This window comes from Pelodiscus sinensis, chromosome 14, assembly GCF_049634645.1.
Source record: "Pelodiscus sinensis isolate JC-2024 chromosome 14, ASM4963464v1, whole genome shotgun sequence".
Classification (NCBI taxonomy): domain Eukaryota; kingdom Metazoa; phylum Chordata; order Testudines; family Trionychidae; genus Pelodiscus; species Pelodiscus sinensis.
In genome coordinates this window covers 1,649,647-1,670,605 of record NC_134724.1, presented here as the reverse complement: position 1 = coordinate 1,670,605, position 20,959 = coordinate 1,649,647, and the positions used below count along the sequence as shown (strand labels likewise).

The 20,959-nt window shown below is 54.6% G+C and overlaps 1 protein-coding gene across 10 annotated transcripts in view; it reads right to left on the bottom strand.

Moving 5' to 3' along the window:
* TLE3 (TLE family member 3, transcriptional corepressor) overlaps positions 1-20,959 on the bottom strand; it is a 49,616-nt gene that overhangs the window by 16,371 nt on the left and 12,286 nt on the right. For 3 of the 10 annotated variants that reach the window (XM_075896815.1, XM_075896818.1, XM_075896813.1), the window contains exons 5-7: positions 14,379-14,441; positions 13,432-13,536; positions 2,243-2,447 (exon numbers count right to left, since the gene is read on the bottom strand). In XM_075896815.1, coding sequence (XP_075752930.1) covers positions 2,243-2,447; positions 13,432-13,536; positions 14,379-14,441 — 373 coding nt within the window. The remainder of the gene's footprint in view (positions 1-2,242; positions 2,448-13,431; positions 13,537-14,378; positions 14,442-20,959) is intronic. The other 7 variants (XM_075896817.1, XM_075896820.1, XM_075896816.1 and 4 more) reach the window with 5 other exon arrangements.

Genomic DNA, 20,959 nt, shown 5'->3' with positions numbered 1-20,959 from the left:
GAAAAAATGAATGTAATTTGATGCGGCCTTTCAAGAATTTGTTTTTCCCCCTGAAGGCTGTCAGAGGGAAAAAATGCCCAGGGCTTCAGAGGTTAGTAGCAGCACGCAGTAAGTACCCTAGAGCTGTTGCCATGAGGGGAAGAGACCAGCGAGCCAAATATTGCAGTGGGGACAGAGAAGCGTGGAACCCCTCCAACCCTGTCCTGGTTTGCAATCGACTAGATGCCACCATTTTTTGTTCTACAAAGACTCACTTCTCTCTAGCGATTTAAAAAAATGACTTGGGCCCGGAACACTGTTTATTTCCAGACAAGTGCGAGTTTCCAAGCTGATTTCTTGCAATTACAGACACTGTGCGGTTTCGTATGACTCATTAAGCCCTGGCAGCCATTTGTAAGGCATAATTCTTGCTGGGCCCATTTCCCGATATAAACCTCGTTCGAGTGTTTCCTCATGGCCACCTCAATGCCTCTGTAAAGATCTCGCAAGGGCACTTGCAAAGCATCTGAGTGCATTAGGGATGCCAATGTGTAGTCGTTTAAACAACTAATTGATATGCCTAGGCTTATCGGTTAATCCTAACGACTACACACACACACCCCCCACCTTAGGCAGCACGGGCGAGGGGAGACGGCAGCCTGTGCCCATGGGGAGCCGGCTTTTGAAAGCCCCTGCCTCCCTCCCGTGTAAATGTGTAACCACTAAAGAAGTCCAGCGGTGACACATTTACACACACCCCCGGTTAGTTAACGGCCCTACAGTGCGCACAGCGAAGAAGTTTCGAATCCTCACCTAGGTAACGCAACTGGGGCTAGATGTCACAAAAGCAGCGAGAGCCCATGAGTTTACGAAAGGACCCCACTAAGCCTCCAATATTAAGCCTGCATAGAACTTCTGGGCACAAACCAGATTAGCAGTACGGGCCAGTTGGGCAGCACACGGTCAAATGGTTACAAAAGGCGTGTCACCTACGTGCACTGTTACTAGTAGGCAAAGAAAACACCGCAGCTCTGCCCCCCACATTAAACCTTTTCTCGCTTCTGAAATTGGGTCTCAGTGGCTCCAAAGTGAAACCTGAACTCAGAGCCTGGCTCGCTCGAGGAGACCGGCACCTCTCTGCACTCACGGTCTCTGAAACGCGCCGCCATGGGCCGTACTGAGAGGAGAACTGCAGAGAATGTTCCCCCCTCACCCCCGCGACTCAAGCTTCACCCCAGAAATCACCAGACTCCCTGAAAACACTAGTGCCCACAGAGGGTTGGGACTGGCCGAGGGCAGGGGCAAGGAGCGAGCAGACCAAAGCCAGACCCCCTGGGGCTTTGCACAGACCCCAGCATCTTTCCCCAGGGACTTCTCTCGAGGGTCCTTCTCTGGCGTCGGGATTTTGACAAAAATCAGCAGATTCCCCCGGCGTTGTGCCAGCAGGGCAAGGCCTCAGGAGGCGTCACCTGCTCGGAGCGGAGGGCACGGCCCACGGCCCTTTGGGTATCCAATGAAATAGCCCTGGGGTCCAACCTAACGTTTCTGGAACTGAGCTACCCTTAGTGGGTAATGGCCGCTCTTCCCCTCACCCCACCTGCGGGTAATGGCCGCTGCCCCACCCCCACCCCCACCCAGGGGTAATGGCCGCCCTAAACAAGCCTGCCCTCGCTTTTATTTCCCAGGCTCAGCACGCAGGAACAGAACCCCTTCACCAGCTTCCACCCCGGTTGGTTTGTTTTTCGGTTGCAAACCCACATGGGATTCAGCCACCTCCCTCAGGGGCGCCAGTCCCCTGACCCGCCCCGCTCACCGGGTGACCCACTCCCTGCAGTTCCCCCTTCAGCCCGCCCACGCTGCTCCCTGTCTGCACGAGAAACACTCAACCGCCGGGAAAACCCAACCCGCTCCTCCCGGTGCCTGTTTTCCACGGCGGCTTCATGCCCAGCCGCGCTCGGTGTGTCCAGACCCGTCAGAGCCGCGAGGGCCAACCCCGGGGGGAAGAGCCAGGGACCCGCGGGAAGGATCTTGGCTCCACACAAGCACAGCCGAGGGTTAACGAGCAAACCCTACGCTCCTACCACCTAGCTCGCCTACGGCGCCAGCTCCGCGCTGTCTGCACTGCTCTCCCTGCAGAACAGAGCGGGCCCCCGGCTTTGGCTCCTGGTCGTTAGAGGAACCCACCGGGCAGAGGCTTGCGAGGGTTTATGAAGGGCCCCGGGGGGCAGCCGTAGGACGTAGCTTTAAGGCCTTTTGTTCTCACCTCTGTGATCCAGGTCGTGGTGGTTTTTCTCATCTTTAACGGTCAAGTGGGCTTGGCTCCCGAGGGCCCCAAGAGCCAGCAGTCCTGAGCTACTCCCCGTGACGGGAGGGATTCCTGGCGGCTGAAGGCCGGAAGGGTGAGGAGGCAGCTGTACGGGGGGGCCGTGAGCAGCGTGGGAGAGGTGTTGGGCCTGGAGCTGCTGCTGCTGCAATAAAACCAGCGGTAAGCAATTGGTGGGAAACAGCGCGTCGCCAACGGTCACGTGACAGGGAGGAGTCAGTGGACAGGGCGGAGCCTACTTCATTCACTCAGGGTATGTCTACACTACCCCGCTAGTTCGAACTAGCGGGGTAATGTAGTCATCCGCAGTTGCAAATGAAGCCCGGGATTTGAATTTCCCGGGCTTCATTTGCATGAAGCCGGCCGGCGCCATTTTTAAATGCCGGCTAGTTCGAACCCCGTGCCGCGCGGCTACACGTGGCATGGAGTAGCTAGTTCGGATTAGGCTCGTGGAACGAGGTTTACAGCTAGTTCGGATTAGGAAGCCTAATCCTAACTAGCTACTCGGTGCCGCGTGTAGCCGCGCGGCACGGGGTTCGAACTAGCCGGCATTTAAAAATGGTGCCGGCCGGCTTCATGCAAATGAAGCCCGGGAAATTCAAATCCCGGGCTTCATTTGCAACTGCGGATGACTACATTACCTCCGCTAGTTCGAACTAGTGGGGTAGTGTAGACAGACCCTCACACCGTTACGGTGGATGTGCATGGGGGTGGGGGAATATTAAACCACTTTCAAACTCTGGGTTTTCTGCCTGCAAGAAGAATTCACGTTAGGAAGAGTCGGGAGGGAGGGGCGGAAAGGGGGCGGAGCTTACACCAAGCCAGGGATAAATAGCGCCAGTGTTTGAGGGTCCCCATTTCACTCCTGGCAATCCTCGCTACCGCGAGAGAACTTGGCACTTCCATGACGGAAGTGGCACGGGGGGAGGGGGCGGGAGGGAGCAAGGGGGTGACCCTCAGCACAACCAACACTGAGGTTTCCTTTTGCCAAACGTTAAGGCTTTTGACAGTAAAAATTGTGTCAATTTTAAGGCAAAAAAAAAAAGGCCCAAAAAATGTGCCAATTTTAAAGGTGCTCGACGGGAACAAAGAAAAGCAGGCTTTCATATCCTTTTGCCCCGTCCCAGAGTACCGTGGCCTGCACAGCAACACACAGACTGGGGTAGCTGCTGCCAAAGGGGCTGGCATTTAATTATTAGCCCATCAGGATGTGTCCACGGTGTTATTAATCCCTCGTAGCTGACCAAACAACACTGGCTCCGGCGGGCCTACAGCTCCATATACACGCCGCATTTCTCAAGTCGTAATCGTTGCACGGCAAAGGAAGAGGCCACGCCCCATGACTGGGGCGTGCCAAGGGCTGAGCGAGCCCATTCGCCCAGACGTCGACGTGCAACCGAACCACCGGCGTGGGCTTCGCATGCAAACACAGAACAGGCCGGCTCCAGACGGCCGCCCGCGGGGGAGCTGGCTCGGGGCGGTTTATGGAACCGGTTTTTGCTAACTGTTTAGCAACGCTGAGGAGAACATGTTACTTCTTCCTGGAAGCGTCACACCCCTGGGGTGGAACTCCCAGCAGGCTGCACGGCTGCAGCTCGCCAGGCAGTTTTGCTGACACGGCATCGCTTACCACCCGATAAGAACAGGAGAGAAGGGACAAGCAGCCGGGTGGGCGGATGGGGGCCGGGAGCCAGGCAGCAGCCCTCGAGCGGTTTGCCTTCGCTAGGGTTACGGCAGGCCCGCGGGGACGCCAGGAAGCTGCCCTGTTTGGAGAGGGCATTGCTCCCAAGAGCCAACAGCAGTGCCAGGGGCCTGTGGTTTGGAGACCAACGCACCCCCCTGCCCTGCTGCTCGGCCCCAGCTGCCATTGCAACACCACCGAGGCCTGGAGGTCGGAGGCCCCCTTCTAGCCCTGCCACCGGCAGCCTGAGCCTGGGCAGCTCGCAAGGCAGGTGGGTCAGACAGCGCGGCCAGCCTCCCCAGCCCTACCCGCCTGCCCCAGCGGGGAGCCGGCCTCTCCAGCCCTTAGCAGAGGAGCAAAGGCCGCCGGAGCCCACCTCTCACCCCTGCTCACTGCCCGAGGGGCTAAGGTGGAGGAAGGACCAAGGAGGGGCAGGCCTGGCCAGGGCTCAGCAGAGCCCAGCAGGAAGCAGGCTGCTCTTTCAGGGAGCCACCCGCCCCCCCACAGAAAGTCCCTCCCAAGGGATCCTGGCCGGCTTCTCTAGCCACAGCGCCAGTCACACACTCCTGGAGCTGACAGAGACCTCAGGAGCCATGGAGTCCAGCCCCCTGCCCCAGGCAGGACCAGCCCCGACTCAACCATCCCAGCCAGGGCTTGGTCAAGCCGGGACTTGAACACCTCTAGGGATGGAGATTCCACCCCGTCCCTAGGGAACCCAGCCCAGCGCTTCCCCACCCACCTAGGGAAATAGTTTTTCCTAAGATCCAACCTAGACCTCCCCCCCACAACTTGAGCCCATTGCTCCTCGGTCTGTCATCAGCACTGAGAACAGCCTCTCTGGGACCCCCCTGCAAGGAGGTGAAGGATGCTCTCAAATCTGATCCCCCCCCCTTCTCTTCTACAGACTAAACAAGCCTGAATCCCTCAGCCCGAGGGAAGGGGGTAGATGAACGGCAGAGGGGCACCGAGGGAAGTGGCAGGCTTAGGGGTAGCAGGGTTCTCGGAGAGGGGAGGAACCCAGGTGTGGGCACTGGCAGTGGGAAACATTCCACAGCCTGGGAGGGATGCGAGACCCGACCGCGGAGACGCTGAAAGGGCAGGCGGCGGCAGGCGAGACGCCACCCGGGCAGAAGAGCTAATTCCAGGAAGTGACCAGCAGGAGGCACCGAGTGGCAAGTCAAACCAGGTTCCACCTCTCTAGTCCGGCGCCCCCCGGCCCCGACCACGGGAAGTCAATATTATCGAGCAGCATCACCAACACTTACTGGGCTCGGAGAAGCCGTTGGGGGTAAATTAGAGCTAATAGCCCAGAGACCTGAGAGCCAGGCCTGGGGGCTGTAATGAACTGTAAAGGACGGCAGGAAACACGGTGATACGCGGGCATCCGGCTAACTGACACCATGCCGGACCGCGGGTGTTGCCGGACCAGAGAGGTTCAACCTGTGCAAGCATTCGAGCCTTTTGATGTTTATCTGAATCCCCCCGCAGCCACCACTTCCTCAGCCGAATACCTCCCTTTGCCCCGCCCTGCTGAGACAGAAAAACCACATCTCCCTGCCGCGACCTTCCCCACCCACTCCGAGGGCTTCTCGGTCAGGCTGCCTGCCGGGGCCTGCGCCCGCCCCAGCTCCCGAGAATGGCTCCGAGCACACGAGGATTTTGGTGCAGGCGCCACCGTCGGGCTCGCTGGGCCTGGACCCAAGGTGCCCAGCGAAGGAAGGGCCCAACCATTCAGCGTACACCTGAGGAGAGGCAGACAGGCGTGGTCCCCGTTCCAGGACAGGGAACAGCCACAGAACTGGGGCCTCTCCAGGGCAGATCCTGGGTGGGTGGAAGGAAAAGCCTAATGGAGCCACTATGCACCGTTTCCTCCCAGGGATAGCAGTGGGGGCCAGAGAGCAACACCGCCCCTCGACGGCACACCACAGGGCCAGGGAGCCATAGGCCAGTGCTGGAAAGGAAGCTGCAGGGCCGATTTCTGCAGGCTGCTAAACAACGAGAGAAACTTGCCGGTCCAGGGGCTACAGAACTTGAGACAATGGAAGCTATTCGGCTTCCACCAACGACAGCTGGAGGGACTCCTCGTGGTGCAGGGAGCTCAGCTTGGCCCTACGTTTTCCATGCGCTGCGTCTGAACTTCAGCTTTCCTCGCCCGTATCGATTGGGGCCATTTCCAGCACCCGTGTTATTTACTCCCCTTGGAAGAGGACGTTCCTGCCCGTTGCGTCAACAGCGATTGCATGCAGAGGGAGAGCGGCTTCCAGGAGGGAAGGGAGTCAGGGCCCCGAGTTAGTCTGAGCTGCTGTAAATCCTCTGTCCTGGCTCCAGCAGTCACTGAAGGGCAGAGTGAGCAGAGAGAACGCTAGGCTGTAGCTATGTCACAGCCGAGTGCGGGGTTCACCCTGCTCCCCCTCAGCCCAGCCTGGTGAGGCATGACCTTTTCCCCGCCAGCGAGGCTGGCTTCCCCATCTCTTCCAGCCACGCTAGGTCAGAGGTTCTGCTGAAGAGGTCCAGAAACGCTCCTCAAAGCCGGTCCTGCTTGCATCTTCCCTCAGAAGCTCTCCGACGGTTGGAGGCCCCGATGCCACTGGGCGTTGGCCAGGGTCAGCTCCCCCGCAGCCCACCCGGAGGCGAGGGCGCTTCGCACACGGCCCTTCGGAAAGGCCCACGGTGACTCACCCCCACACTCCTCCCCCAGCCTGCCTGAGGAAGCGCCGTTCCGGCCCCTTTCACCTTGGTCATTTCCTGTCAAGTTCTATTTTAAGGAGTTTCTGAAACTGGTGACCTGCCAGCACGTGCCACTTTGCTCACCAGGGCTGCCGGGCCGAACGCGCACAGAGTGGGGGTGCGGGCCCCCAGCCAGACGGGGCTTTCAAAGAGGCCTGAGGCCCAGGGCTCCGTGGAAATGGAGGAGCCGAGCGGGCGGCAGGGACGTGGGACTGGGCCCTGCCCAGGTGCACCTGCCGGGTTTCTCCACACAACGCTTTCGGTTTCTAGCCCTCTCGGCAGGGCACGTTTCCATGAGAGGGGGGAACCCCCCGGCCCGGATGCAGCTTCCTGACCAGGCCTGCGAGCTGAAAGCTGGCACGATTTACAGCGGCCGTTCGAAACGGGTGCTTGGAGCGCAGCCTGTTGCAGTCATTTCACTTCACGGCCACGCAAGCAGCCAACCCCGGCCCCCAAAAACAGCTTTGCCCTCACGGCTTGTGAGGGGACGGGCAGGGGAGGGAAACGGGGGTGGGGTACAGGCCGCTTGAGCCTGCCAACCACTGAAACCGATGGCAACGCTCTCCATCGGCTCCCAGGGCAGCTGCTTCACAAGGTACCGGCTGGGACCCAGGCTGCAAGAGGTGAAGAGATGCAGCTGCACTGTAGAGTCCTCAAGCCCCTCGGCCGTGGCCCAAAAGCATGGCGAGCTCCGCAGACCCCTCTGCGAGGGGACCCCGGTCCGGGTGGGACGTACCAGGACGATGCTGCGCAAACGAGAAAGGCTCCACTCGGCCTCAGAGCTAGACGCAGGCAGCCCGCGACTCTGGCCCAGGCGGACTCGTCACAACGCGCGCCAGGCCGGCCACCTCGCCAAGAGCCACCTGTGGGAGGGGCGCGTTGGGCCACCGAGCCCAGCTTGCAGCCTCCAGCCTGGCTCCCTGCTGGGCATTCACAGCAGAGCTCCCCCCCACGTCCTGCGGCAGATTATCCCGCAGACTAGCAGATCTTAGGATCATCCTATTACTCTTAGCGCCACCCTCTTGAATCAATCCTCTCCTTGCGGCCGACTCTCTTCCTGTCCAGGGATCTTAAATACCAGGTATTTGAAGAGTCGAGTAGCCGCATCGATTCTTAGCGGTTACTCGACTGGTCTATAGTCCCCGGGGGTGGGGCCGGCAGCCAGTGCGCTCCAGCCCCACCCCCCAGGAACCCCCTGCTGCTCTGCACTGCTGCCCTCCCTATCAGAGGCAGCAGTGTGGGGTGCCAGGCAGGAGCTGGCCCGCGAGGGGAGCCCGTTTAAAAACCAGCTCCTATCTGGGGGGAGTCTGAGCTCCCGGGCCCCGGCTCGAGCTGAAACGGAGCCGGGCTGCCTGTCCGCCTGGCTCCGAATACACTTGAAATGCAGAGCTGCAGCCAGGTCCCAACCTGTGGCAAGCAAGGACTGAGCCAGGCTGCTAAAACGTACTGGCGGGGGGTGGGAGGAGGATGCATGTAATCTAGAGCATTAACCTATACGCTTTTTCTTATCAATTAATGGACTCCACTATTACATCTCTGCTCCTAGACCATCCATCCCTAGAGGTGTTCAAGTCCCGGCTTGACACAGCCGTGGCTGGGATGGTTGAGTCGGGTTGGTCCTGCTTTGGGCAGGGGGCGGGACTCTGACTCCTGAGGTCTCTGCCCGCCCTCAGATTCGATGAGCCATCATTGGCTACAGAAATCAATGACGGTCTGTAACCCCAAACCTTCGTGTGGCGTCCATTCCCCACAACCCCAGACCAATGACGCCTGTGTGTTGTGAGTAGCAAGGGCTGTGGGTTTAGCGTGAAGCACTCGCCTATTAAATCATTCTTTGGAAGCGACTCGAGGTGGGATGATTGGCCCCTCTGATTTAGGGATGGGATTATCCAAACCCCTTCATAGCTAGAGGAAATCTTCTTGTGTTATTTAAAAGACTCAACTCCCTTTCCTAGAGAGGTTAAGCACCACACAACCCACTACTGACAAAATAGGAAAACACATTTCCGAGTTCTCCATCTGAATGCGGGTTTTGGGTCTGTTAGAATAGGGAGGGGTTTTCTTTTCTTAATTAACTGCTAATTAATGAGGAGAGTAAGATGTGAAGTTTTTTCCCCCATTTTAGTAGGAATTAATTGTTCCCACATCTTCCTAGCTTTGGAAAGAGAATGCTCTCGAAACTAAGCAGTGTCAACACTGGCAACCTTCAAGCACTGCCACATTTAAAAAAAAAAAAAAAAAAAAAAGCAAGCAACTCTTTTTTTTTTTTTTTTTTTTTTTAAACTGACCCTGCTGAGGAGCGCTTTCAAGTGCTGAAACTCACACACAGCGGAGTGTTTCTCTCAGCCCCTGGTGCGTGAACGCTGCTGTGCAGTAAAGTGGCCGTGTAGACACGGCCAAAGTTTTAAGAGCGTCACTCCCGGCCCACGTGACTGGGATGAGCCTAGTGAGAAAGCCACGGTACAGTCCACTTTCAGTGGTTCTACCTAAGCTGTGAAACGAAGGTCAAGGGGAGGGTAACGGCCACCTAGTGTGACTGTGGCTTTAACGATGCGCAGGGGTGCAACGCGGACACAGCCGGGATCCCAAACTGGGAGATCTCTAGGGAAAGGCTGTTGATTTTGCCCTGGTTACCATCAGCACCTAGGCTGAAAAATTCCAAACCTGCTCTTGGAGGTTAGCCTGGCTGTAGGCGCTTGGAACTTTCGCCCTAATCCCAAGCAAAAAGGAGCTGCCCAGACTCAAAGCTGTTTTCCTTCTGGGGTCTTTATGCACACGCCAAACAAATATGGCTAAGATAGCAGGAGGCTGTGATTTACAAGGGAGTCTGGCGAGGAGTATCTTGTATGTAGATGTTTTTAATTGGATTATGTACATCCTGCTTCATGCCTTTGTTAACCGATTTAATGGTTCACCACTTAAGTTCACCACTTGTGTTAAATTTAGTACAGTAGTCTAAATCATTTCCAGAGTTCCAAGCAAGTCTAGGGCTCCGTCTCACACAAGCCTGGAGCAGGGGGAACTGTATTCTCTGCATCTTGGGGTCTTCAAAGTATTTGAAGGCTTCAATATCTGAGATATAGGTGAGAGGATTATTCTGGGAGGGGTGGGTGAAATTCTGTGGCCTGCACTGTGCAGGGGGTCAGACTAGATGATCATAATGGTCCCTTCTGACCTTAAAGTCTATGAGTCTATGTATGAGAATGGCCTAGATACAGAAAATTAACAGTTCTTGACCTGAAAGGGAAGGGGGGAGGTTTAAGGATCTGGTGCATTTTCATACTTGTCAATTTTGTTTACAGCGCCTGAACTAAAATGCGGATCCCTTCACGTAGCAGAGCGAGACACATCTGATGGGTCTAACTCAAGTCCTACTTGCATACTCGAGCAAGCTTGTTTCCACATCAATAATTTCTTTGAAGTATCTTTGTCAAGTTCAGTAGGCATCAAATGTGATATCCCCTCTTCCTTTCCTTCTCCTGAATCTGTTGGCACAGCCAGTGGGTCCGACAGCCTCGTCGGGACCCTGGACGAGATTGGAGGGGGAGGGGCCTGCTCTGTGCCTCTGGAAGGGGCGGGGCCTCATGCAGAAGGGGTGGGGCCTAGGCAGTCCTCAAAGAGCACCACAGCTCCCCCAGGGGGCGCTCCAGCAGCGATTTAAAGGCCCCAGAGCACTGGCCAGTGGAGGCTGAGATCTCTGGACGCTTCTGTCTTGCCAGGCCCGGGGACAGTTGCCCACGTTGTCCCTCACACCCCAGACTGGCAGGCCTGGGCACAGTCCATGTCATTCTCTCCGGATGGGCTTTTATGCACCACGCTTTCCCCCAAAAACCTGCCCAAGCAACCCTGCGCCACGCACGAGCGCCCCCCACAGGCCAAGCTGGCGTCCTGCACCCCATGGAGAGTCGCCAACGCTCAGCTTCGTGTTTCCGCAGGCGCTCAGAGGTAGCCAGTGATACCAGCTAGCTCCTTTCGGCCGCCGAGCAGCTCCAGAACGGCCTGCGTACCAGCCCCCAACCCCGCGGGGGTTAAAGCGGCAGGCAGAAGGGCTCAAGGACAGCCGGCTTCCCTGCTCGGGCCCAGTGCTCTGCTCCCGTGCGCGGCGTCAAGCGACCCCCCCCCCCCCCCCGGGAGTGACTGAAGAACCTGAGCCGAGCAATATTCCACCCGCGCTCGGCCCACGTGTAAACGGCCCACGAACCAAGTGCTGGCAGCCTGGCCGGACGGCTCCCAGCCAGTCCCACAGGCAGCGGGGGAGGCCGCCAGCTTTCCAATTCAGACCCCGTCAACCGCCAATTCAGATCCCTAACGACCGGCCAGTCGGGAGGACCCCAGGCTCTTGCTGGAGAGCGAACAGCGCTCCCCGTTAGGAAGGCCAGGACGCCCTTTCCAACCCGCCTTCCACGCTCAGCCTGCCCTACAGAGCCATCTGCATCCTCCGCACCTCACGGCACCACCCCGAAACCAAGCAGCCCCCCCCCCCCACAGAGCAGCACTGCCCCAGGGCTTGTGAACACGGCATGAAAAGGACACCCCCCCCCCCGCCCGCTCCTCAGAGACTAGGGTGATGCCCTCCCCCGCTGCCACGCCTGGTTAGCCAGAGGTCACTACCAAGCTAAGCCATCGAGGGCCGGTCACGCACGGCTTTCTCACAGCCGACCCCGGCCACCTCCTCTCCCTGCTCAACGCTCGCAGGGCTCTCTCGCCAGCCGTCTGACAGCAGCCACTGGGGGCTTCCCTCCCTGACAAGTTTACCCCCCCCCCCCCCCCCACGACTGGATTCGCTTTTCTCCTTGGCCAGCGTGAGTGAAGCACCCCCCCCCCCCCCCCCGGGCCGCTGCCCCTCGGTCCTGCCTGGGGAGAAGGTGTCAGGCAAAACGATTAAATGGCCGCCTGCCTAACGAGGGGGCGACAGTTGCATTCACGCTGATCCGAGGCAGCAATTACCTCAGAACAGGGATGGGGGAGGGGGATCACCGGCCCCACTCAATTACCTTAATTGAATTCCAATATCTGCCTCGAGCTGTCTTGACCTGCCGCGTCGCCTCCTAACTGCTACTTAAAAGGAAGCTAATCAAAGCGAACGTCTCCCTTTCCACACTCGCACTATCGAGTCCCCCTGCACACCGGCCAGGGAGAGGAGCAGGAGCGCACACCTCCAGCAGGATGGCGCCGGACGTGCCAAGAGCGGGATGGCAGAGAGACAGCAGAGCCGGGAAAGGCATCTTAAACCCGCCCTGTCAGAGGAGCGGCCATACGGAAAAGCTGGCAAGCTGCCCTCCACGGCTCTGTGCCGTCGGCAGCCAAGGCACAAACAGGCATTGCAAATCATTAGAAACACTTCAGCTCCCCCCCGCCAAACCAACAAGACCCATCCGTGAGTCTGTCCAAGTGATTCCATGTGTCCTCCGCATGCAATCGGAACCAGGCCCCCGCAAGGGAGTTAAGTGTGAAGGGGCGGCGTCAAGAGTCGCAGCCAAAGCTTTGATCTACGTTAGAGGCCGTTTGGGCCAAATCCCACTTCAAACCGGCCGACCAGTCTCTGAGCTGTAGAGCCGCCGTTTTCGTGGGAAGCGCCCCCGTTAGCGAGAGCTCCACGTGAACAGCCGCTCACAAGGATGACGTTCTTACAAACCAAGAGGAGCCGTTAAGGACGATGGGAAGAACGGAGCCTTGGCTGAATCCAAGTGGCAGAAGCAGTCCAGTGGAAGTTACATGTGCAGCTCAAGAGGGCACCGGGAATAATTCCTTTACAACACAAGTGTTCGGGTTGATTCTTGGCAAGTCAGGCTCGCAGCGGACCCCGTGGTTAGCTCCACCAGACACAAGGACTTCTGTACAGGTAGGAGCGGCATGTTTGTAGTCCACTATGGCACATTCCGCCAGGGGGTTGAGTAAATAAAGCCTGCAGCACAGCAGTTGTGAGGCCTATTTTGAGGCCCGACCAAGCAGAACAATTAGCCGAAATAGCTCTATCGCTGCTAGAAACAATTAAAACTCCGGCCGTGTTCAACTTTCGGTATCTTAGCGATAAACCCCAGGCACATTTCCACGAGCAACTTAATGCTTGGAACATCAAGTTGCTCGTATTTACAGCACATTTCTCGTAAACAATACACCAGAGACATACCTGATCTCAGGGGGCTAGAAGAAAGACCAGCACATCCAGGCCAATTAAAAACGAACAAACAAATCAAGAACCGTGCCCAATTTCAGAAAGGCTGGGCAAGTTTTCCATATTGCGCCGCAATATTTATTTGCGGAAAACGGACTATGTAGGGGTTGGGTTTTTTAAAATTGCATTTTGACTGATCTCCATGCCTTGGTCTGTAGCAGCGACCTTATCACCGGCTGCTAAAAGGAGAATTCAGTCCCTTTTTGGTGGCTGATGAGGCTCTGACAGGAGAGTAACAAGTGACGTTCTAAGAAACCTCACGCCATTCAAACCCACCTCTAGGACCAGTCACAATGCTTAGAGGCGAGAGGGGACACAGGATTGCCCCAAAACCGCTGCCCTGGGCTACGGAGACATGGCCCCTGCCCCAAATCGGTTTTCTGAGGCCAAGACAGCCTTGCTCCAATGGAGACTGACAATTAGTAAGGTGCTGCCAAAGCCTTCCAGCCCATCAGTAGATTTGCAAGCCGCCATTCTTCCAAGCCAACCAAGTGCAGGGTTGTCTCTGGCCGCGGTAAATGATAGGAATAAAAGGGGTATACACACGGTAAGAGGCAGATTGGGAAGTCCACGTACCCCGATGATAGCATTCAGCTCTGTCATTGTCACTTGCTTGGCACGCTCAACAGCCTGCGCCACCTGCTGTTGGTGCTAAGGGAACAAAAAGGCGCATTAGAAATCGGGACGGTTCCTGACAGGCTGTAAAGGAAGAGCCAAGGAAGCCTGGAAAGCCACTTCAAGAGGCGAAAGGCCTCAGCAGCCTGCCAACACTTGACCTGGCAGGTTTCCCCCGAAAACCACGTGCTAAGGACTGATTTCAGAGGGAGCTGACTCCAAATGACCCGCCGGGGAGCTGCGCTGGTACCGAACAGCACACAGAGCTGGGCACTATGCCAGTATCTCCTGACCATGCACCGGCTCCATGACCTCTACTGAGCACAGGCTGACAGTCTTCCCACATTGCAGTATGGGCTGAACCTCTCTGGTCCGGCAACATCCGTGGCCCGGCATGATTTGCGTTAGCTGGTGCCTATTTATCGTGGGTAGGGCCAAATTTCCATAAAGTTTGTTACAGCCCCCAGTCCTGGTGCTCGGCGTTCTGTGCTGTTATTTGGCTCTAATTTACCCCTTTAGTGTCTTCTAGGAACCCAGCAAGCTGTGCAAGTGTTGGGGATACTGCTAGACAATATCAACCTCCTCTGGTCCAGCAAATTCTCTGATTCAGCACCCGTCGAGGCCAGACTAGAGAGGTTCAACCTGTCGTTGGGGAAATAGCTACAATGTGACTCAACCAGTCCAGGCCCTTTTTCCCCACTCGTGCCAGGAGTCAAAATCTGAACCAGAGTCTAAGGACTTGCAGCACAAAGCATGTCCCAGCTAGCCTAACCTCCCCTTGCTCCAAGAGGACTTTCCAAATTGTTCTCACCAATATCAGCACTATTCAAATGGACGACAATCACAACAACAACAACAGTTCACAGATGTTCCCTTACCTCTTGTGACAGAAAAGGCATGATTTGAGCTAGAATTGTGTTCAATCGTTTAGCAATCTCCGTCTAAAAAAAGAAAAAAAAGACAAAAGCATTTAGTGTAGTCAAAAATCTCCTTATGTGGACATGCCAGAAATAGGAATGCATTTTAAGACAATGAATAAGACTTCAGAATTATTTTTTAAAAAGCAATTTTCATCTCCAACATCTACCATTTTCCCCTCTTTGGGTGTGTCTAGACTACAGGGTTTTGTCGACAAAAGTGGCCTTTTGTCGACAATACTATATCTGGATCTACACTACTGCCGAAAACTCGGCAGTTTTGTCAACTGCGGTAAACCTCATTCTATGAGGAAGAACGCCTTTTGTCAAAGTTCTGTCGACAGAAGGGGTTATTGCATCTACAGTCCTTTGCGTCTACACTTTGAGTCGACAATGCGGCTTGCTTTGTTGACAGAACTGGATGTAGTCTAGAGGCTCTTTGTCGACAGAAGCTTTGACAGTATCTGTCGACAAAGCCTCGGTCAACAAAAGCCTGTAGTTTAGACGTACCCTTTCTTCCCGCCTTCCATAGATCATACATCATAATAAGAAGCAAATTTTTAAAAAGGCGTCTAGAGCACACAAATACACCTTCTCTAAATCCTTCAGGCCACGTCTTTGGCAAGCTTTGAATTCCTTTTCTAGACAGGAACTAAATGATGCCAAACAATATTGGGATAAACTGAACCAGTTTCATGTCTGTTTTTTTTATGGTGGTCTCAAAAAAAAAAAACAACAAAAAAAAACCCCCAAACCCACAGCACCTATCTGGTTAAAACACAGATGTGATCCAAATCATCAAGTGAGCACGTGAAAAAGGATCTCTGCGTCATTTTTATATCCATCTCCCTGTTGCTGCTGCTCAGACATGGGGTTACTCTGGCAGAAGAGTAACAAGACGGCAAAATCCAGAGACGTACGAGACCCCGTGACCACCAGTTAAAGAAGTGAGATTGTAAAGTATCAAAGACAAACTTGGTTTTATTCGCACTTTTGCAATTAAGCCTCATTGCAGCACCAAGTTGAAAACCTTGTCCATTTATCTAAGCGCCTACCAAAACAGCTAATCACTACGGCATTTCTCGACTCATCAATTGGCATTCTCCACTCATCTGTTCACTTTAGCTTATTACTTTATGTGAGAGGGTGCTTTTGCATTCAGAGAGCTTATACACCAATTCCAAACCGGAAGCGGGTTGAGCTCTTCGGCTTGACAGAATGCAGATTTCTGTCAACGGTTCTGCACTTTTGGAAGAAGTTTGCTTAGGACAGTTCGTTTCTTTCAAATGTAAAATGAATTCTGCGCTCTCAGCTTGACAGTGCATTCGGATCATGACGGAGCCGCGCTACTGGTTTCCAAAAATTATAGGCTTTTCCTTCCTGCACTGATGGTTGGCCAGGGATGACTCTTGGACAGTGGGCTGAACACCCTACGTCTTACTCTGACTTAAAAAAAAAAAAAAAAGGTAGAGGAAAGTTGAGATCATTCTAGTTCATTCTGCAGCCCTTCTATCCCATTCAAGAACTTGAACCCAAAGCCGTTTGCACCTGTCAGCTGACCACAGAACTCCGAGGGTTAATAAGAATGTTCTCCACCGTCAAGTTGTGGTTTTTGCAAAAATCTCTCTCCACCTAAAATAACTTACTCATGCGAAAAACCTAGATTCCCTATGAGTCAGCAATTCATATTTTCACCTTAAAACGTTCTAGGTCTGACTCCGCACTGAGGTCCCTTTGCTCTGCTCTGGCATCGAAAAGCGACCTTCAAATGAGAGCGAATGTAACGTGCCTCCCCATTTGTCAGTGGAAAGGGGCCCTACGCAGTTGATCTTAAAATAGCAAAGAAGTAGGCCTCAGCCACGGTTTAAGACCCAGACGACAGACTTCAAGCTCTCCAGAAAGGAGAATACGAGCTTTAACAGGGTCCAAGAGAGAGCTGGGTAAGTTCATGGAGGCTAGGCCCCTCAATGGCTGTTAGCCAGGATGGGTAAGGATGGTGTCTGAGCCTTGGTTTGCCAGAGGCTGGGAATGGGCAACAGGGGGGGGATCACGTGAGGATTCCCTGTTCTGTTCCCTCCCTCTGGGGCATCTGAACATAAGAACGGTCGCACTAGGTCAGACCAAAGGTCCATCTAGCCCAGTAGCCTGTCTGCTGACCGTGGCCAGCATTGGTCATCTGGCATTGGCCACTGTGGGCAGACAGGACACTGGGCTGGACGGACCTTTGGCCTGACCCCGTAGGGCTGCTCTTCGCTTGGCATTGAACATCAGAAGTTGCAGAACAGAAAAATCAATCAGGCGTTGCCTTAGCTTTCCAAAAGTCTGCGCCGACACCCAGCACAGCCTCTGGGCTCGAGTTCAAGGGGAAACCGGACTGCTTAACTACCACCAGACCGCGCGGCCATAGGAGCCCACACCGAAGAGCTGCGGGCGCCCCGATATCAACACAGCGGCAGCGAAAGCGGGTGGCGCCACGACAGGTTCCGTCCAGGCGGAAAAGCTCCAGGGAACAATTTGCAGAAGGTCTACACCCCATTTCCAATTGTGACACCTCAAGGAGCTAGGCACCCAAGGGAAAGACAACGTGGCTTCCTCCTTTTGGGAAACTGCACAATTCCAGCTGCAGGGATCCGGGATGGGCCAATGCAGTGCTCCTGTACCAAGGGGGCGGCTCACCCAAATAGGTACGTTCAGTGCCTACAGCACTGGACCCGCCCCCCAGGCACGTGGCCGACTCAAACAGCGGGATGACGGAGAAGGGCCACAGCAAAACCCTGCAGCAGAGATGCTGTCTCCCGTCCCTGGTCCACCTCCCCAACGTGTACACCTTGCTCAGCAGAAGGGCCGTGCTGCAGGCACCTTCCTTTGCGTTGAGGGGATGGGATCCCATTCCCAGGACAGCGATGGCTCCCCGATCCGGCTGCCCACCCCGCGGGCCTAGGAAACTTGCAGTAACAGAAAACGACACCGGTCAGTCACCGATAATACGATTGCCTCCCTACGGGAAAGACACTCTAGCACTGCAACCCCGAGGGGGCACGGGAGTTCTCCAAACAAATGCCCATCCGGATTGCAGGGGAGACGGGGGAAGCCCCGGGCTCCGAGGGGTAACAGCAGCAGCCTTGCCCATGGAGACAGCTGTTAAAGCAGCTGTTGATCCAACCCAAACATGGTCGGCCCATCGGTAGGAACTCAAGAAATAGGGCTTCGACAGCGGAGGCTAGAGGGACGCACGCGCTGGACCACGATCAAAGATTGGAAAATTCCTTTTGATAGTTCAGAGCCGCTTGCTATCAAACAGGAATGACTAATTAGGCCAGTATGCATCTCTCCCCTCCCCCTCCGCTCAACAAGCTGCTCCTTCGGCAACAAGATGGGCCCGAAAACATACCTCCGCCCTGAGGAAGCAACAAAGGCAGCCAGGAATCGACGCATGTTCTAGAATCGCCCTGCCCTCCCACTCCCCCCCGCCCGTCTTCCAGAAAACTCACCATCCGCCCTCCACCTACAGACTCAGCCCACGGACCTTCCATCTAGCAAAAGCTTTTCTAAGGCCCTGGCTTAGAATCTAAGCACTTATAATTAAGAACATAAAAGCTGTTCGAGGATCAGGCCCACCAAGCCCCAGCATCCGGTCTCTAAGAGCAGCCAGTACCAGAGCGTGTACGGAACACGGGAAATTTGGAAAGATCCATCCACGAGTTTTCCCCTCCCAGTTCGTGGCTGTCAAGAGGTTAGGGTCACCCCGAGCTTTGGGGGACATCCCTGACCATCTTGGCTAACAGCCAGCTGTCCTCCAGGAATCTCTCGAGCTCTTTTTCACCCAGTTATACTTTGGTCATTGCGTCATCCCATGGCAATGAGTTCCACAGGTTGTGCATTGCGTGCCAGATCACTGCCTCTTGTTTGTATTACACCGGTTGCCTATTAATTGCTTCTGCTGAGCCCTGACCCTTGTACTGTGGGAAAAGGTAAATCAAGCTTCTCCATTCATTTTCTGCTCCCCCCCATTCATGATTTTTATAGCCCTCCACCATATCCCCTTTTAGCTGATGCTTTTCTAAACCCACCAGCCCTAATCTCTTAAGTCTCTCCGCCTGTGAAAGCTGCCCCACCCCTGGCTCGTTTTTTGCCCTTCTCTGAACCTTTTCCAGTTCCCCCAGAATCCTTTTTAGGACTGAGCATCCAGACACCGACAGTACTCACAGCATGGGTGCACCCTGGATTTATACAGGGGCATTCTGACATTTCCCATCTGACTTTTTCCTTTTCCTCGTAACCGCTCCTGACATTTGATTAGCCATATTGATTGCTCCTGAGCGGAGAGAGTGTCAGAGCACTTCCCCAGGAGGGCACCAAGAGCCGTGTCTTGAGGGTGAGGTCCCAGTTAGCTGTTACCGCTCCATTATGTGTGTACAGTAGGAAATAAGGTTCCCAACGGGCCTTGTTTTGCTCTGATCGACACGGCATTCATTACATTGGCTATGTTCTTGCCCCGTCACTCAGCTTTGGGAGAGCCCTTTGCCAGCAGCTTTGGACTGAACGATCTGCACACTTTAGCATTTCACTGGTCACGTCTTTTCTAAGCCATTAAGGAGTATGTTGAAGAGCACAGGAGAAGTCTTTCAGGGACCTCCCTGTTTGCCATCTCCATTGTGAAAACGGATCATTCAGTCCTACCCTTTGTCCCCTACCTTTTTAACCAGTTTACCGATCCGTGACAGGACCGAACCCAGTGTCTCTTAAACTGTGTTCCGTGGCACGCTGGTTGGAGGTGTGCCACGGACAACAACAGAGTTCAAAATGGCTGCCCTGACAGGGGCAGGGGACTTTTTTTTTTGCTCAACAAAAAAGCCTTGGTGTTCCTCATTAAAAAAAAAAAAAAAAAAAAAAAAGATTGTTTGGTGTTCCTCAGTCTTAAAAAGTTTGAGAAACACTGACCTAACCTGTTAGCCAAAGATGTTTACTTTGCTTAAGAGCCTTTGGTGAGGGACCATGCCAAATACTTTCGGAAAATTCAAATACACTACAGCCACACTGTTGTCCATATGCTTGCTGACACCCTTAAAGGCTTCTAACAGATTGAGGATTCGAGTTTAGCGTCACACAACATGAACGTACGTTTGCATTCTGGACTGCAACTTCGCACACAGACATTTCAGTCAAACAGCTTCTAAAATACGGCGTTAGAAAATGCAACACACAAAGTCGCTGGGCCGCTATGCTATACATGAAGTCAGTGGTTTGCAGCAGCCATTAAGACGGGATGTTGTGAGTTAAATTGATTTTTTTTAAACACTCACTGGCGGTGCAGCAATGAAAATTACTAGAGCAGGCAGATGTTTAGCGACTGGTGTTGTTTTAACATAGGTCCTTCTTTCTTTTCCAGAGAGCCAGGAAGTAACTACATGCCCCATGACAGCTGGAGAGATTGTCTCAAAGAACAGTTCTTACACTCAACCATTTTTCTTCACAGTAGCAGTAGCCCCTGACATGATTTTACTAACCTCGCCCCCATTCAAAAATACCTTCCCCCCCCCTTCCCCTTTGCCTCAGCACTGCACGCAGCCAAAAGGCCTTTTTCTTCAATGCCTCACTGCTCAGATTGCTCCTTATGCTCCACCAGCTCTTCCAGCCGTCTTTGCTGCGCGTTGGCTCTTTGTTTGGAGTCAGAAACCCCTGGGAAGTTACTACAGTCGGAAGCCTCGACACACAAGTACATCCCCAATGCCTCGACAACACACGAGGTTTCCAGCAGCGTCGATCTGTTCTCAGCTATTTGTATTAGGGAGAGAAAAGCCCATTTAATGGGGTAACTAGGTCAACGTATTGTTTAACTGGTTACCCGATTAAAGAGGGGAGGTGGGGGAGAGGCCCCCTCCCGCCCGCTGGTTGGCGTGTCCCCTGCCCACATCACAGGCGGGGCTGTACCGCCTAGGAGCTACCCCTGTCTGTAGCAGGCGGGTAGCTGCTCCAGCCCTCACCCGGTTCATCAGTTAAACCAGTGGTTCTCAACTCGTTTCTGTCCATGGACCACCAGGCCAATCAAAACATTTTCGTGGACCACCTCCTTTTGACAAGCAAAGCCGAATTTGATGTCATCCTCCGAATACTTGCGCTTGACATTTTTTCCGGTTGTTGCCATTATAAACAAACTACACCACACCCGTAAAACAGCACGTGTAGCACAGGACGAACGACACAGCAACTGCTCAGCATGACGGCGGCAGCTACACTGGCGCTCAGAGCCTCAGACAGACGTTACTGGCAACTCAATGCGCTTGCGTCCTAGGTGACGCGCTGCGTGCTTGTGAACACGGCGTAAAACAGCCTAACGGCGGCACCTGCTCACACCGTGTGACTTCGGACAATGTTCCTGTGGACCACCAAAAAAGTCACCATGGACCACCAGTAGTCCATGGAGCACCAGTTGAGAGCCACAGAGTTAAACCTTGGCGTCCCCAATTTGTATTACAATTGCGTGAGGCACTGCACAACCTCACAGACACTCCCTGGCACTCAGGTAGACCTCCTGGGCTTGT